Here is a 14,127-nt window from a genome sequence, read left to right as displayed (position 1 = left end):
GGGTCGTGCAGAGATTATACACAGGAGGGAGGCAAAGGGGGTTGGACAGAGAACAAGAAGGGACTTAAACCCACATTCCTCTTACGAGATTTGGAGCAAGTTGGTAAACCTCCATTAGACCTCAGGGTCCTCATCTAAAAACATGGTCAGTACTATAAGGATTAAATAGATACTAGTTGTGGGGTTTTTTTTTTTGGGGGGGGGTAAACTGAAAAAAAAGTCCTTTAACAGATTAGAAATTAGTTCTTCCTAGTTCGAATTTCCTATCCCATCATTCCACACGTTCTTTTTTTTTTTTAAGATTTTATTTATTTATTTGACAGAGAGAGACAGAGAGAGAAGGGGAACACAAGCAGGGGGAGTGGGAGAGGGAGAAGCAGGCTTCCCGCGGAGCAGGGAGCCCGATGCGGGGCTCGATCCCAGGACCCCGGGATCACGACCTGAGCCGAAGGCAGACACTTAACGACTGAGCCCCCCAGGCGCCCCTCCACACATTCTTGTTCGCCTACTATGTACAATGCCATATGCTGGCCATTCAGAAAGGAAAGGACCTCAGACTAGTCTTTAAGGAGCATATGGGGTGCAAGATCCTCCCATGTCATCATGTTTCCACTCTTATTTGCTTGAAACAAAACATAAACCAGGGATAAGACAGAGTTAAGATGAACAGATTTATACAATCTTTTCACAGATAATCTCTGCTCCCATAGTTCTTTATGTCAGAGTGTACCTGCTCACTTAGGCTCTAACTGCTGAGGGTACTGGGGGCAGACACTGTATGGACCCATGACCCAGGCCTATTCCAGGAAAAGGAGAACTCTGATCATGTGCTACGACAATTCTTCAGAGTAGATAAGCAACACTCTCAGAGCAAAGACTGAGTCTCAATTAGTCTTAAAAAGGACTTTGCTGATTTTTCCCCTTAATCTGGCACTGAAAGACAAATACCATGATCCCAAATACATCATAAAAATTCAATGAATATTCATTTTATCACTGCTTTGTACTATGACATTGCTTGAGATAATTCACAGAGGCAAAGAGCTAATAAGGATAGACAAATGGATGGCTTTAGGATACTCAGATTATACAAACTATACTACAAAAGTCTGGGTATGGCAGGCGGAGACAATTCTTTAAAAACTGATAAATCACTAAAAGAAGAATAAATCTTATCCTACCTCCACAAGATTTGCCAAATTGTCACTTATGTTGTACCTGAAAACTTGTAATGACAAAAACTACCCGATATAAACTTGCAGAATTTATTTGGTATTTCAACTAATTATTGTTTTGGGGGTAAAAAAAAAAACCCACATTTTTCTCATTAAATTAAAACATGGGATGGAGAGGGAGAGGACATATTACTTGTAAGATCTCTACTGGATCAAAACGTCCCTGAGTCTGTGCATCTCATTAGGATTGATATTATTGTAGACGCTGTCCCTCAGACTTCGAGATTTATTAAGCAGTACATCTCATAAAAAAAGAAAAAAAAAAGGCCCCAGGAACAAGGAAGCTGGGACAGTACTTCAATAAGTCTGAAATTAGATAGAGAGTCAATAAACTGGTGATCTTCTCGTTGGCTCTCCCAGCCCTTGGGGATGCAAAGGAAATATGGGATGAGATGGGAAATAAAAGGGCTAATATTGTAGCTCAGATCATTCTAGATCAACGATCAAGTCTGTGCCTGTGTTTTGAGAAGTACCTCAATTTTTCTCTTCACTTGTTTGGAGAGTTTGGGAATGGGAAACAGAATTGGGACAGTATGGGTGGTTCACCAAAGAAAATGCATGACAGGGCACACAGCTCCTTCCCCAATGTACTTCACCTCTTCAAAGCATTTCTTCTTCTTCTTGCCTGAAGCCACAGAACAGATTGCTTTTGAGGAAATAAGTATCACTCAACTAGAAAAGAGACGGTGCCAATTTCCTGAATATTTTTAAAAGCTGGCATTTCTGTTGGAATGGGTTTAAGAACAGTTTGCTGGATGCACTGCCTATGTTGAAGCCAATCTCTTTCTAGTTAGTAGAAAATACAGAAAATAATGGGAAGACTAAACATAAGCCCCAGTCAGCGTTGTCCAGAGTAATATTTTAAGGTAATAAGCTCTCCAATCTACCTTCGCCTCCCAAGTGGCATCATGGTGCCGTGCACATTGCAGATGTTGATTTTATTTGATGACTGACTCTTATGATGCCCCTTAAGGCATCTGAGGAGTTTTCTTTTTCCCATTAAACTTAGTGGTGGCATATGAAGGTCACTAACCTGGAAAGACGGAAACTAGCACTGAGTTCTAGACTTTCCACTTGCTACCTTAGGGAAATAATGTAACTTCTCAACATGTGACTACACATTCCTATCTGTAAAAAAAAAGAAGGTGGTTGTACAAGATGATTTCTAAGGGTTTCTTCCACATCTGAAGACTCATCATTGCCACTCCCTGTGGGTGCAAATTCAACATGGCTGCCCGGTTTAGAACTTGAATTATTTCTTGACTCTTAATTTAATAGTTATGAAAATATGATCAGCCCTTGGAATAGGAAATTGTAAGACAATATGGTCTGGAAATTAAATGTGGAAATTTCCTCATGTAAAGCAAAAGAAGGCAATTCAATAAACTTCCATCATCTGTTACTGGTTACTATTTGTTACTACTTTTAATTTTCCTGTATAATTGGAAATGGTTAGGTATTCCCCAACCAATGTGAATTTCACCACAGGTTCTCTTAGGTAATTTTAAAATTAATATTTATTGTAGTTTAATTATTAAAATAATACAGGTATATTTTGTGGAAATTTTTGAGATGCACAGAGAAGAAAACAAAAATCACCTGTAGTTACACCATCTAGAAATAATCACTCTGAATATTTTGACCTATATCCTTACATATTTTCCCCTAACATACAAATTGTGAATACAATACATATATAAACCACTTGGAATGATCCATACCTTGATTTGTAACTGATTTTTATCACTTAGCAATATACTGAGAACCTCTCATGCCATGATATAGTGTGCCAGAGTAAGATTTTTCTCAAGGTTGCTTATGGATATGTAATTAATTAACCCATATCCCAGTGTTAGATATTGACGTGTTTCTAAAGCAATTCTAATAACTGAAAATTTAGATAACTGCATCAAGTGGCAATGATGCATGTCCCTCAAGTGGAAAGCAAAGGCCTCTGGGACACAGCAGCTTTGGAAGTATAGTGGGCTCATTAAAGAACCTCCAACACCCTACCTGAAGCACCACAATGAATACATTCCATCTTGCAACTTCTGCTCCAGAGGTGTTTCTCCCTATTTCTCTGCTACTCCTGGGGAATCCAAAATAAAATTTCCTTTCTTAACCACTTCCCAGAAGGCTGAAGACATTGTGTCCTGGAACTGGAGAGGAGTGGCTGAGCCCTAAGTCCCTCCCTGGTATCAAGGACATTCACCCAAGGAAAAGAGAAGAGTCTCTAAGCTGTTTAGACATGGGAGAGCTTACTGTAATAATAATTTGAAAACTGCTATAAACTTCAAAGTCTAGGGGCTTCTAAGTATAAGTATCATATCATGCAGGTGGAATTTCCAAGAAAGGGAAGAGAGTAATTACTTCTTTCAGTTACTTTTTTCATTAGCTATGAGGCCCTCAACTGTGTATGGCTTCCTGGAATTCTACAGGATGTCCTCTTGTTCTGGCTTGCTGTATTCATGCAGTAGACCTAGCATCGTCAGGTCTTTGATTAATGAAGCTTGTGGGCAACAGTGTTAGGAGTCAAGATATAATAACTATGTCACCAACTGTGTTTTGATGAAAAAAGCAATATGAAAACATAGGAGAATTAGGACAATGATGTTCATAAACAGTACATCAGTGCTAAGAAGCTGGTAACAGCATATGTTTTAATATAGTCTGGTATTGATTCTTTTGGCCAATGTCCCACTTTAATAGTGTTATAGTCACACTTTAAAATTTTAGATGGAGAGGTATAGAAGAAAAATCAATAGATACTAACTTTCCACTACCAACCAGTCTCATATCTATAGCCTCTCTGCCACACTCACATTTAAGGGACCTAAAAGATGCTTTGGGGATGGCTGGTCCAGTTATCAGGCTTTTAATAACCTCAAGTATCCACTCTGACCACCTCAAAGATTATAGCTTAGACTCACAAAGATTCATGCAAAGAAGCCTATGATCCAGAAAAGATAATCACTCATTTTCTCTATATTTTCTATTTCATTGACATAAAAAAAGGAAGCTTTAAAAAAAAATTCACTGTTACAGAAGGAGAGCTGTCTGAAAACAAAATCATGTAGAATTATTGTTTCTGAGACTTAAAAAATATATAGATAAGTACTTCTATAGTTGCACTGTGCAGGAGAAAAAAAGATTAAAAAACGAAACCATCTTTTGTAGTATTATAACAGTTTTCTTCTTTCATTCTTCTTAATCATTAGATTTTCCAAAATGACCAAGTATAATTTTTATATGAAAAAATTCATATAGGGGCACCTGGGTGGCTCAGTCATTAATCGTCTGCCTTCGGCTCAGGTCGTGATCCCAGGGTCCTGGGATTGAGCCTCGCATTGGGTTCCCTGCTCAGCGGGAAGCCTGCTTCTCCCTCTCCCACTCCCCCTGCTTGTGTTCCCTCTCTCACTGTCTCTGTCAAATAATAAATAAAAATCTTTTAAAAATAAAAAAAACCAACAGATTTTATTTCTAAAATGTTACATGCTGCTGGAGGGCAATGAGCTGATCTACTACAAGTATTTTCTATAAGCACCAACTAGAATCAGTTGATTCTAAGGGACACTTGACAAATTGTCAGTGTTGAAAAGGATAATCCCCGTTTCATGATCAGAAATTCCTATTTATTATTTACAAACTAAAAAAGGAACAATTAGGAATAAACACTACTAAGGAATTCTTTCTTATGTTTAGAAAGAAAAAAAAAAACTTACAAACTTACCCAGATTCTGTCATCTAAACTCCCTTGAAAATATTCTGATTTTTTCCAGAAGTTGTGCAAATCACACTTAAATTCCAACAACACTGTGTTAATTTTGCTCAAATGAAGGCTGAAAACATATTTTAACATCCTGTTAGGATGAGATACTAAGAGTGTCGATAAAATGACACTAAAATAAATGTAAATTTAGATTGCGGTTACAAGTGGCTGCCTGACTCCTGGAAGATGTTAGGTTGCTATAGTATTTTCCATAGCAACTTTGCATCTTCTTACATAAATATTCCCTCAGAGTCCTTACAACCTACTAAGAAAACAGGATTAAATCTACTCTTCTAAGGAATGATCCTGCATCAGACCTTATCAGAATGAAATGCCCAGAAAACATAATAAACTGCAATCTATGGCGGTGCTTTGGCAGGTGAGAGGTGTCGGGGCTGTGGGCTGTGCCTGAGCGGCTGTGTGGCGACCTTGGGCTGCACGCTGGCTATTTGTCTACACCCTGCCCAGGTCCTGGGCTCTGCAGTTCTCCCTGTGTGAGGACGGGCTGTGAACTTCCTCACTTTTCTCCTCTGCCTGCCAACTGCCCATGAGCCCAAGCCCTTCACCAGGCCCCAGGGGCTTGAGCCACTAGGCAAGAAGCCAGAGCTTAACAGAGCCGCAGACTGCTTCCCAAATGCAGCTAGACCCTGTGCGAGGCTGTCACATGGGAAACCATTAGGAGAACCACCCCCAGCTCCGAGCTAGCATGCACCAGGTGTAGACTCTTTGAGATCCTCAGTGAGGGTTCTACTGGGTTTTGCAGGCGTGCAGCACAGTTGCATGGTTAGAGTATCGGGCAAAATCTCTGGTCTCCTAGACCCAACACAATTTCAGCAGAACAAATCAATTTTACACAAAACACATGGTTAGGGAGCATTTGTGCCTATGTGAGAGATGTCAGGAATATGACATTGCCAGGTACTATATACAAATCAGATTATAAGGGGGCTAAGCTTAAAGAGAGCTTAGGCTTCAAATGTGACTTTACAAAACACACAAACAGTCTTGTTGGACAGGAATGCTTCTATTACAAAGGAATCCTAGGCTCGAGGATCAACTTAATAGCATCTGTCTCTTGCATTTAAAAGGTAAGGCAATTTACAAAAAAAAAAAAAGTATTTCTACACTCTTCAAAAACATGTCCTTTATGAAAAGGGAACTGTAACTGCACATGAAATCAGGGAACTGAAATATCTGAAATAAACATTTGTTTGATTTCCTTTGGTAAGATTAGCAAGATTTAAAAGGGAAGGAGGTTGGGGGGTGGGCAGCCAAAGCCTAGGCATCTTGAGAATGAAGTTCTATTTCAAGAGTTCAAGAATGAAGCAGGTTGCTCAGCCCACATCATAAGATTTCCTTCGTCATCTTTCAGCCATATTAGTTTTAATTAATCACATTTCTTTGTTTGGCACTTGGATTCCCAGAAGACATTCTGTTGTGGTTGAAAATAAAAGGCTCATCTTTAATTCAGTGGTAGCTGATGGACACACGCCGCTGCTCTTTCTCTCCTTTGGTTTGTCATCACATGTGAAAACAGAAGTCTGCTAACAGATTATCCTTCCACGCTTCCTCTCACCACTGGTGCCCCTGCCTTGGGGGTCTGCTGGTGCGGGGAGTTCAGCACGGCTGTGGCCTCACCAAGTCATCTCACTTGTCATGTCTGAGCACTCTTTTCCCTCTGCTGAGTTCTGAGCAACTCCAGAGTAAGCCTGCTTAGATCACATGCAGTGTTTCCTAAAGGCTTCTACCAGCTGTGGGTGACATGGCCCCCTTCAGTGGGCCCCCATGAGTAGGCAGCAGGACCCAGCTCTGGTGTCCAATGGCTCCTTCCTTCTGTGCCCAGGCTGGTGCCCAGGGCAGCAGTAATCCTCTTCTCAGGCTTGTGACAAATTGTAATCTGTCGGGCACCCTTTATGTCTTTCAAAAACACTCTTGTATAGGAAATAAACTAAAGCAGAAAAAACAATGGCAGTCCCAGTGTTCAAAGAGATCAAGGGGAGGGGCGCCTGAGTGGTTCAGTCGGTTGAGCTTCTGATTCTTGGTTTTGGCTCAGGTTATATCTCAGTGGGGAGGCTGCTTCTCTCTCTCTCCCTCTGCCCATACCCCCCGCCTTTAAAATAAATAAGTAAATAAATAAATACTTTTTTTATTTTTAAAGATTCATTTGAGTGTGAGAGAGAGAGCACGCAAGAGTGCAAGAGCAGGGGGAGGGGCAGAGAGAGAGGCAGATTCCCCACTAAGCAGGGAGCCCTATGTGGGGCTGGATCCCAGGACTCTGAGATCATGACCTGAGCCAAAGGCAGATACTTAACCAACTGAGCCACTCAGGTACCCCAATAAATAAATAAATCCTTAAAAAAAAAACAAAGAGGGGCACCTGGGTGGCTCAGTTGTTAAGCGTCTGCCTCCAGCTCAGGGCATGATCCCAGGGTCCTGGGATCGAGCCCCACATCAGGCTCCCTGCTCAGCCGGAAGCCTGCTTCTCCCTCTCCCACTCCCCCTATTGTATTCCTTCTCTTGCTGTGTCTCCCTCTGTCAAATAAATAAAAAAAAATCTTAAAAAAAAAGAGATCAAGGGGATAGTCAGAGAGAGCGTAATTATTATTACTATTAATTTTTTTAACCTCAAGCTTTCAGCTACATGTAGAATTATTCAGAAAACTGAATACTGCTGATTCCAACTGAACTTTATTGTGAGTCCCTAATTTGATTCAGTTAGCTGAAAGATTCGGGAAATCCTTGCTGGATGTCTTATTGAAATTAGAAAAATAAATCTGTACCTACATGTGGTAAGTTTCCATGGCAAATCAACAACCAAGAAAACACTTTTCGTAATTAAAGGAGTATGTGCTCCTATAAAGAGCTCAGAGTTTAAATGAGGTGTAATCAAAATCCAAGAACACTTGTTTGTGAGTTATGAAATGTTTTAAGGGTGGTCTATTATGAAAAGATATTTTAGCTTTACTCTTCTAAAATTTGTGTTCAATGTACAATCTATACTTACCATATACTGGATAAGGTGCATATGCTAGATAGTGATATTCATTTTGGTTTATAGTGAATTTAAAGCAATGGCTTTAGAACATATTTGGCATTAGGCTTTTAGGCATTTAGGCACTGTACTTTTATTGACTTAAAATGTATATATATTTTTTTTTAAAGATTTTATTTATTTATTTGACAGAGAGAGACACAGCGAGAGAGGGAACACAGCAGGGGAGTGGGAGAGGGAGAAGCAGGCTTCCCACGGAGCAGGGAGCCCGATGCGGGGCTTGATCCCAGGACCCTGGGATCATGACCTGATCTGAAGGCAGATGCTTAACGACTGAGCCACCCAGGCGCCCCCAAATGTATGTTTCTTCTCTTCAAAAAGTATCTCACACTCTTGAGGGCAGGACAGACTATGTCTAGCCCTCTCCATATCTCCTGGGCTTACAGTGCTCTGCGCACAAGAAGGGCTTGACAAATGTTTGTTAATAATTAGAATGATGCTGAGCGTCAGCTCTCTGGGTCCTAGCCTATTCAGCACGTGGCACTGGATTCTGAATGCATAAGAGTTTTGCACATTTTGGAGAAATGAATCATCCTTGTTTGAACAAGCTTCTTCGTGCTTGCCATTTAAATTTAGAGCAAATGTTCTCAGGGTTACACCCTTCCCATCAACTTATGGGACAAAGGCATCAAAAAGACCAGTAGAAGGCGAATATGCAATTGAAGTCAACAAAATTCACTTACTTGGTGAAAGGCCCAGGGCCAGGTGCTGGAGGGTGACTAAGGCAAGCAGAGTACACAGTGACTGAGCACTTACTATGTGCTCGACACTGTAAGTACAGTTGGGAGGTCTCTACCTGCACGGACTCCACAGTACTACACCTGATCGGGTTCTGCCACCCACACGAGGCCTTACACTCTGGACAGACTTCCTCTTTTCCTCCCTTTTCTCCCTGTGCACTTCTGCCCACCCCCACTGCCAACCTGGAGGAGGGAGGAGAAGAAGGAGCAATAGATCTGGCTTTTAAAGTTGGGCTTAATTCCAGTAAGAGGCAGACTTTGCGGCAATAAATGTGAATTTTTATCAAAAATTATCTTCATAGGCTTTGGAGCAGGATGCCAATCTTCTTGAATGAATGCTTTGATAAATCTGTCTTGAGTTTCAAATTTATTAACAAAACTCATTTTCATTTTTATCGGCATCTTAGTTTTGCTCCAGCAAACTCCGTTTCCCCCTTAAGAGTCAACTGATAAGGAACAGTGAGCTGCCTGCCCAGAATTAGATGGTAGTGGTGACAGTAGTGGAGAACTCTCTAGCCAAAGACACACTGCGGAGTTATTACGTGTGGTAAAAGGCAAAAGCACAGTGAAATCTTCTTCATAACCACAAAAGCAGAGATATGCTAAAAGACACGGATTTAAAAAATAAATAAATAAATAAACCCAAGCTATCACATAAGTCCTCACAAAAAAATCCTGTCTCTTCTAGAAACCAAAGTCGACTCTCTCTGCCTCCCCCTCAGAAATAAAACCCATGCAGGTTGGTCTCTGCTCTAGGAGGAAATGAAGAGCAAGGGAGGCCGTGGTAGACCCGCCTCACGCATCCTACAAGGAGGTGGCCTTGCCACAGTCCTCTCGGGCAGGAGGCTCCACGAAGGATGTTCTCCCCTGGCATTCCCAAGAAGTCTTGGGTCACCCAATGACTGGGAGGTTGGAGGCCAAAGCTCACTGTTTGAGCAGAAAGGAGGAGGGCAAGGGATTTTTTAAAAGAATAGAGGCGTTTACTTCTAGGTGCCCTCGGCAATTGCCGCCAGTGAATCAGAGCACTAGGTTTTGAGATGTCTGCTCCTGGGTGATGGACAGATGCCAATTTGCACCTAAAATGAATGCGGAGTTGCCTGATGATACTGCTGAAAGGTGTGTCTCCCTCAGGTTGCAGGGCCTCAATCCCTCCCCTTCCAGCAGCCGTTTGCAGGGATCCAGCGGGAGCTTGGTCAAAGGACCAGATGGGAATTCTTGCTGTCAGGTGGTGTCCCCGAATATGTTGGGCTGAAAGAAAAACAGCTTCCAGCCTTTTGGCGGGATCTTCAGGGCCCACTGGAATAAAAAAGGTTAGCTGCTTTCCTTCCCCTCTAATTGGTCCTGAGCTTTCCCCCATAAACCACATGTTGCGTTCTCTGGTCCAACTCATTTTTGAAAAGCACGAAAAAGATTCTGAACTCCTGGGAACCTGGCATTTGAACTCCAGTTCTTCCATCTCTTTCCCCGGCACTTGGTATAGAACATGCTTGGTGCTGTGTTCATTCATGCCGCTGACCAAGGAACAAACCTGGAGAACTCAAAGTTCAGCTCCTGCTTAGGCTCTTACCAGATGCCTGGGGGAGAAATCAACAGAGATCTGGGAAAGAGGCTCTCAGTGAAGCTTCCAGAGAGGATCTCGTGTCCCTGCTGAGCAAACAGGACTTTGAGTTCTTCCGCAGCAGAGCTCAGGGACTGATCCTGGGGGTCTGGGCTTGCTGCCATGGTCTATAAGACTTCCCCATTGGAGCCGACTGTTCTGAGTCATTCTTATTCTTGTCCTCTTCCGAGCAGACTATGAAATTATACACATTCCTTACTTGGGAAATTGATAACTTGTTTAAAAAGAAATATCACCCCCAAATTAAAAAAAAAGCCACGGGTTCAAATAAGAATTTCTGATGGATTCCGTTCTTTTCTTCTACACCTACCTTGTAAGAATGTTAAAGATCCAAGTTTCATGTAAACTTGCCCCTCATCTAGAAACTTCAAAAATGACGAAAGCTTTCTTGAGAGGAAAAAACAATTATTTATTTATCGGAAGATCTCATTAAATTTAAGAAATTCACATTAAAACTCGCTCTTTTCTTTTGATAAGTGAAGGTTTGCCGAATAGAGATTGCTGTCCTCAAATAAGCAAGTCCAAGTCCAATAATCAAGCAGTCCTGAGAAATTTCATATCTACTTAATAAGAGACATACATTGACACATAAATGTAGGTTCATTTTTCAGACAAAGGATGTATGGCTTCAAAAAATAGTGGCATGGTGCCTGCTTTTATGCTAAGCTTCTAAAAGATTTAAATGAGTGGAATTTGAGGATGAAAGGGAAATTTTCTAAGGCACTGGTCCTGAAACTTTAGTACGCATCAGAATTTCCGGGAGGATTTAAATCACAGATTGCTGAAACTCACACCCCCACCACCTCTGCCTCCCCTAGAGTTTCTGATTCCTTGGGTATTGAGTAGGGCCCGAGGATTTACATTTCTAAGTTCCTAGGTGATGCTGATGTTGCCGGACTGAGGACCACACTTTTAAGAACCACTACTCTAATGAAATTAAAGTCCCTTCTGTATCTGCCTGGTGCAGAGCATTTTCTTGTGATCGTCATTTACGCCCCTGGCCCTCACTAAACCCTGGAGAAACAGAGCACTCTTACCACTTTGCAATCTTGCTGACCTGAGCATGTTGGAATCTTGGTTTTGGCTTCTACAAACATATCAGCAAAGATCCTCTGTTCCTGTTCTTGATTTTGTTAAAGAGCCTGAGATGGGTATTTTAGTCATGGGTACATAAGAGGAGACAGGTCAAATCTAAGCAATCCCTCTGATTTCCTTTTTTGGAAATGGTGGCAATTGTGGTCCTTCCCAGGCCCCTTAGACAACACTCTTCCTCTCAGACAAGCAGTCTCCTTGGTGTCTCCCACATCTAAGTGAGCATTTATCGTGCCTGCAATACTGAGAGATTTACATCTAATTTGAGGAGAGAGATTTCAATCAGCCTCTTGGTTCAGGCAGAGCACATAAAGCAAGGTCCTCTCTCAGCTTCTCTCCTTTTTACAACTCAAGGAGTGATACTCCTTTCTTGGTACCAAATGGGGCCACCCCTTTGATTACAGGTTAGGTAACGTTTATTGGAAAACTATTCTAATTCTCCAGCACATTGGCTCAGAGGCTAGAAAGCTTCTTCTGGGATTAAACAATTCCCACGTAAGAAGTACACTGACTGAAACCAAATTCTATGTGTATTTCAGCATCAGTGGTGGCTGCCACGCTCTGGAAAAGGATTTTTATGGGAATAGGCAAATATCCCTGAGAAAAGTACAACAGCCCCAGATCTACGGATGGAGAAACAACTGGAGCAATTTAAATCATCATGTTCCTAAGAAGGAGTTTAAAGTTCTATTAATAAAAGGTAGAGTCACTCAAAGATGAAAGTTTAGTGTAACTCAAGTAAAAGTGAGTTATGCGGCCATTCCCAATACCTACGCCCCATCTGAGATCTGGAAGAGCATGATGGTGTCTCACAGGGGTGCGCGTGTGGCAGTCGTCAGCATTACCTGATTCATCGACTCGCATTTTTTTAGTAGGGCTGTCACAATTCTCATCATCTGACATTTCCATTTCTTCTTCGCGGCGGATGCCCATGAGCTGCTCACTTTGAGCGTTCCGGAGCTCCTGAAAGCAGAAGATAGGAGGATGTCAGAGTCACAGACACACGTCAACATACCTTTTCCCAGTGGTCTTTTGGTGTATTCCGACTGACATATGAACGCTTAGAATCTGAATTGTTTCCCTCCCAGACACTGCCCCGTGTAATCTGGAATGAAGTTCTGAGGGGTGTAGGGAGTGGAAAGACCCAGGGATAAATCCTGGCTCACCAATGACTAGCCAGGGGGTCTTCAGCAAATTATTTCATCTCTTGAGTCTCAATTTCCTCATTTGCCAGAAAGGGTATAATAATATCACCTAGTAGGATTCCAGAGAAATGCCTCTTGCCATGACCGGCACACAAGGAGGGACTCTGAGCTAATGATAAGAAACATGCACGATGGCACTTATAAAAGGCCTTGTTGACCACTGACCCACTGTGTAAATTCAGGAATGTTTCTTCATCTCTCTTAACCTTGATTTACTCATTGGAATACTGTGATGATAACAGTTTTGAAGATCAAATAAGTTAATGCATGCAAAACTCCTTAGCATTACGCTAGACACTTGGTTTGCTAAGTTGATAACGTGGACCACTGGAATTCTTCATGCAAAATAGTGACCCTGCAGGGTGCCTGGGTGCCTCAGTCGGTTAAGGTTGAGCATCTGCCTTCAGCTCAGGTCATGATCCCACGGTCCTGGGACTGAGCCAGCATGGGCTCCCTGCTCAGCAGGAGGGTTTGCTTCTAACTCTCCCTCTGCCCCTCCCCCCACTCATGATTTCTCTCTAATAAATGAATAACATCTTAAAAAAAATAGTGCCCTTACACTGTGTGTGCACGCCCCTGTGTGATCATATGCACACACCATTCAGACATCCAAATGGCAAAATGCAAAAGATGCTGGAGGACAAAATAAAACCGATGCCTTCTTTTTGGTGTTTCACATCATCATGTAACGTTTAGTGTTTTTGTTGTGATGGTTGTTCTGACATCACTGAAAGACCGTAGATCATATCGTACTTTGTCTACTTACTAGAGGAGTGATTGCAGTCAAAGAGTGTATGTGAAAACTCACTGTAAAAAGTAACGAGTCACAATAAAGTTTTTACTCCCTTACCTAAAAATCAGGACACTCTAATTATTCATGGTAAGTAATTACATTATTTTGTATTACTGAATATTGTGTATTTGTGAATCCTTATCAATTCTGTTCTCTCACATGTACTGTCCTCAACAAAACAAAACAAAGGAGGGGAGGGACTACATTATTCTTTTTCTCCCTACTGAAATTGAAGTCTCTAAATAAAAGCCAAAGAGTTAAAATAATTTTGCTTTTAATAAATCTCTGAATAACACTAAAACTAAATTAGAACACCTAATGTATTAATGGCATGATTTTAAGCACAGTTCTAGTGCCCATTTGATAGATGTGCATATTTTATGGTGTTATAGGTTCTCTGAACTCTCCTCTCTCCTTAGCTCACAGATTTTAACTGTAGTGGGACAAAAAGAAAATTCTGTATTGCTAGCAGTATTTGCACGGTCAACTCTGAACCCTGGGAATGAGCACTGCAGATGACAGGGAAAGGGGAGGGAGGGCAGAGGGTCAGGGTCCCTGGGAGAGGGACGCCCATCACAGGGAGTCTTGAGAGGCCACGGAGGTGATGGGCAACGCCTCCTCAC

The 14,127-nt window shown here is 41.7% G+C and overlaps 1 protein-coding gene across 1 annotated transcript in view; it reads right to left on the bottom strand.

Annotated features, from left to right (window-relative positions):
- The window catches only part of ENOX1 (ecto-NOX disulfide-thiol exchanger 1), a 251,530-nt gene that overhangs the window by 118,450 nt on the left and 118,953 nt on the right, over positions 1-14,127 (bottom strand). The window contains exon 9 of the mRNA XM_028106142.2: positions 12,352-12,469. Within this exon, the coding sequence (XP_027961943.2) occupies positions 12,352-12,469 (118 nt within the window). The remainder of the gene's footprint in view (positions 1-12,351; positions 12,470-14,127) is intronic.

Source organism: Eumetopias jubatus, unplaced genomic scaffold (genome assembly GCF_037043125.1).
Source record: "Eumetopias jubatus isolate StellerSeaLion01/CBP00866 unplaced genomic scaffold, mEumJub1_p1.0 scaffold_3, whole genome shotgun sequence".
Classification (NCBI taxonomy): Eukaryota; Metazoa; Chordata; class Mammalia; order Carnivora; family Otariidae; genus Eumetopias; species Eumetopias jubatus.
This window is presented reverse-complemented; position numbering and strand designations above follow the sequence as displayed.